The sequence below is a fragment of the Montipora capricornis genome, chromosome 9 (genome assembly GCF_036669925.1).
Source record: "Montipora capricornis isolate CH-2021 chromosome 9, ASM3666992v2, whole genome shotgun sequence".
Taxonomy (NCBI): domain Eukaryota; kingdom Metazoa; phylum Cnidaria; class Anthozoa; order Scleractinia; family Acroporidae; genus Montipora; species Montipora capricornis.
In genome coordinates, this window is record NC_090891.1 from 27,119,014 (window position 1) to 27,122,106 (window position 3,093).

The following is a 3,093-nucleotide window of genomic DNA, read 5'->3' on the forward strand; positions in this document are numbered from 1 at the left end:
TTTCTCGCTTCTCTTTTATTTGTTATTCTTCAGAGACTGGAATGCTGTATTTCAATACAACACAATTCAGTGCCTTCTGATTTTCTGTAGCACGTACCACAGGCAAGCCAGTGTATGCTTCACAGAAGCATCTAGTTAATGCAAAATCAGGGATCGTGCAAGGAATACAATAGACCGGGTTCGATATATCTTCAAGCATGGCTACGAAGCTGTATGCTCAAATTTCACGGCTCAGTTCTGTTTTCTTTGTGCCACAAGTCTCAAGGGAGATATCTAAACGAAATAATATTCAAATTTAACCAGGAAGACTCCTAGCAATGTGTGAATCTTGATATGTCGAACGTGGCCTATAAGCGAGTTCAGAGTTTCAAAAAACGCTAGCGAGCCGGGATAAAAGAAAGCATATATTAAAAAATATTTCACGAGTGAGCGCAGCGTTTTGCTGATTAAGGGCCATGTTCATACTCTAGCAGGATCTCTACTGGGTTAAAATCTTGATGTTTATTTCAGTTTTCTTCTGAAGAGCTGCCTCGCCTTGTTTCGCCGGGCTATGTTCTTTCGAACAGCTCGTGGATTTCATTCCTGAAAATACAATTTCCAAATTTGAGCCCCATTCATTCATCCATAAAAGGTAAAGGGTGCGTTCGATTGGGAAATCCGGATTTAGTTCTTAAAATCTGGATCTTCGGATTTCCAATCGAACACAAAATATGAAAACGGATTTTCTGGTCGATTTCACTAATTGGAACTCCATGTCAGGAAGGATTTCAATTAGTGAAATCCGCGACAAATTCCGTTTTCAGATTTTGTGTTCGGTTGCAAATCCGAAGATCCAAATTTTAAGATCTAAATCAGGATTTCCCAATCGAATGCTCCCAAAGTCACTTTATTTAAAATCGGTAGTTCCTTCAGCTACGAGGTTGGTATCAATGGAAGCCAACAGCGCACCCTTTATCCCCCTCCCGCTGTCAGGGCTTCATTTTGCGGGTATTTTTAAAGCTACAGCTACAGAACTCAAAGGAAAATCGAAAGAGGTCTTAAAGTCGCTGAGAATCGAACTTGCGACGTCTGGGTGTCAAAGACGCGCACCAGTCTTTTGAACTACGCCTGTTTCATTCATTCATTCCGGCAATTCCCGCCCGAGTAAGTAAACACGTGCCAGTTGTACCGAAAGAGGTTGTTATCGCTGGATTTACATAAACCATGTTTTTTTCCCGTATTTCCTTTGTAACTTGAGATTTTAAAGGCACTGATCATCAAGTGAGTGACCGAAGAAATTGCGAAAATACTCTTCACCGCTACCTGAAGTTTACTACATTGTCATTGAAAGACGACAAGAAAAACATGCTATGAAGAATGCAGTTTAAAAATTTTAATCCCTTAAATACCTTTTTCAGAAGCAATATTTCCTGACTTAGATTCTTCCACTGGGTATGGCAATGGACTAACTTCTATACATTTCACTGGAGGCTTTTGTGATGACCTAAGATGGATGTCATCTGTTTCATTGCCGATGTCTTCCTTTGGTGTTGTGGTCTCAACCAGATCCAGGTCTTTCTCTGGTGTGGTGTTCTCAATCAGATTCTTGTCTTCTTCTGGGGGCGTGTTCTGAATCAGATCTCCCTGGTCCTTTCTTCTGCTTTGTTTCAGGCGACGAACAAGGATTACGATCGCTACTACTGCGGCGAGGAAAGCCACACTGACACAACCACCTATAATCCATTTTTCCCTTGAGTCTTTTTTTCGATCACTTTCCACTCCTTCCGTTTCCAACTGAGTTTGCTTTTCTTGGACGTCACCTTGGCCTGTTCCTTCTTCCGTTTTATTCCCGCCCGGGGGATGCGAGACCGATGATGGTCTAGTTGGAGATTTCATTGCTTTAGCCAACGTTGTGGGCGGTGTTGTTGAAGGCGAAACCTCTCTTGTAATATTACTGCTACATTTTTCCGATCGAGTAAAAGTGCACCGCTTATTTTCGGGGACCCCAGGAACTTGACAACCTGCAATAATGACGTCATCTTTGTCGTTGCAACAATGGGAGCAAGGGACGCAGATTCCCAACAATCCCTCGGGATACGCTCCAGTCACACACTTTCCGCATACAGCCTTCGAAGTCAGTGTGCAAGCCTCCTTGGTCTCTCGATACTTGCCGCAGTTCATACAATCTCTACAAGATCCTGGCTCGGTTAAATTAGAGTAAGTTTCCCCGAGTACACATGGTTTGCACGATATCGAGGTTTGTGGAGTAATCACGTCTCCACATTTTACTGTCAGGCCCTGTCCGGGAGGACATGAAAAGAACGAACAGTCCATACAGGTTCGATTTCCAGACACTCCATCTACAATGGTAATCATTTCATCTGGACAAGGAGTAATTTGTGCGCTGATACCTAAAAAAGGAAAAAAATTAATGAACGGAATCCTGGCGTTCAAATCAAATTCGTGTTATGTAGTTTGGCATCTCGTTCATTGCGATTAGTTACCACTGATTAAGAGGCGGTTTTCAAATCACGTGATTGATTTGATTTAATAATAATAATAATAATAATAATAATAATAATAATAATAATAATAATAATAATAATAATAATAATAATAATAATAATAAAATAACAATAGTAATAACTGTAATATTTACCCAGGAAGCTCCACTCATCCTAAAGCGGTTTTCAGGGAGTTCCTGCACACGATCGAATTGGAATTTAGAGATGTTGGTTTTTGAGGAGAGGAGAAAACTGGAGAATCCGCAGAAAGAAACCTCTCGGAGCAGAGTGATAAAGAACCAACAATAAACTTAAACCAGACCCGATTATAAGAATCTATTGGTGGTTTGCAACCAATCTCTAGAGACAGCTAACAATACTGCAATGTACAGTTGCTGGTGGACACACATTAAAGGAGCTAATGAGAGATCTTTTGTTTTCGTCCACCAACATGGCGGCGACGACGTATGTCAACATATCAAACGTGGGCCACTGCGATACAAATACCACAGGACCATTCTGCTAATTACACAACAAATGAGCTAATCATGTCGAAAAGTCAGCGCAAAGTGAGGGACTGATACTCGCGAGTGAGTCACAAGTGACGAAT

At 41.3% G+C, this 3,093-nt stretch overlaps 1 protein-coding gene across 3 annotated transcripts in view; it reads right to left on the reverse strand.

Annotated features, from left to right (window-relative positions):
* Nucleotides 1–3,093, reverse strand: part of LOC138015991 (uncharacterized) — a 12,672-nt gene continuing 9,579 nt past the window's right edge. For all 3 annotated transcript variants that reach the window (XM_068863148.1, XM_068863149.1, XM_068863150.1), the window contains exons 4-5: nucleotides 1,389–2,390; nucleotides 1–582 (exon numbers count right to left, since the gene is read on the reverse strand). In XM_068863148.1, the coding sequence (XP_068719249.1) occupies nucleotides 479–582; nucleotides 1,389–2,390 (1,106 nt within the window). In that variant the 3' untranslated portion in view covers nucleotides 1–478. The remainder of the gene's footprint in view (nucleotides 583–1,388; nucleotides 2,391–3,093) is intronic.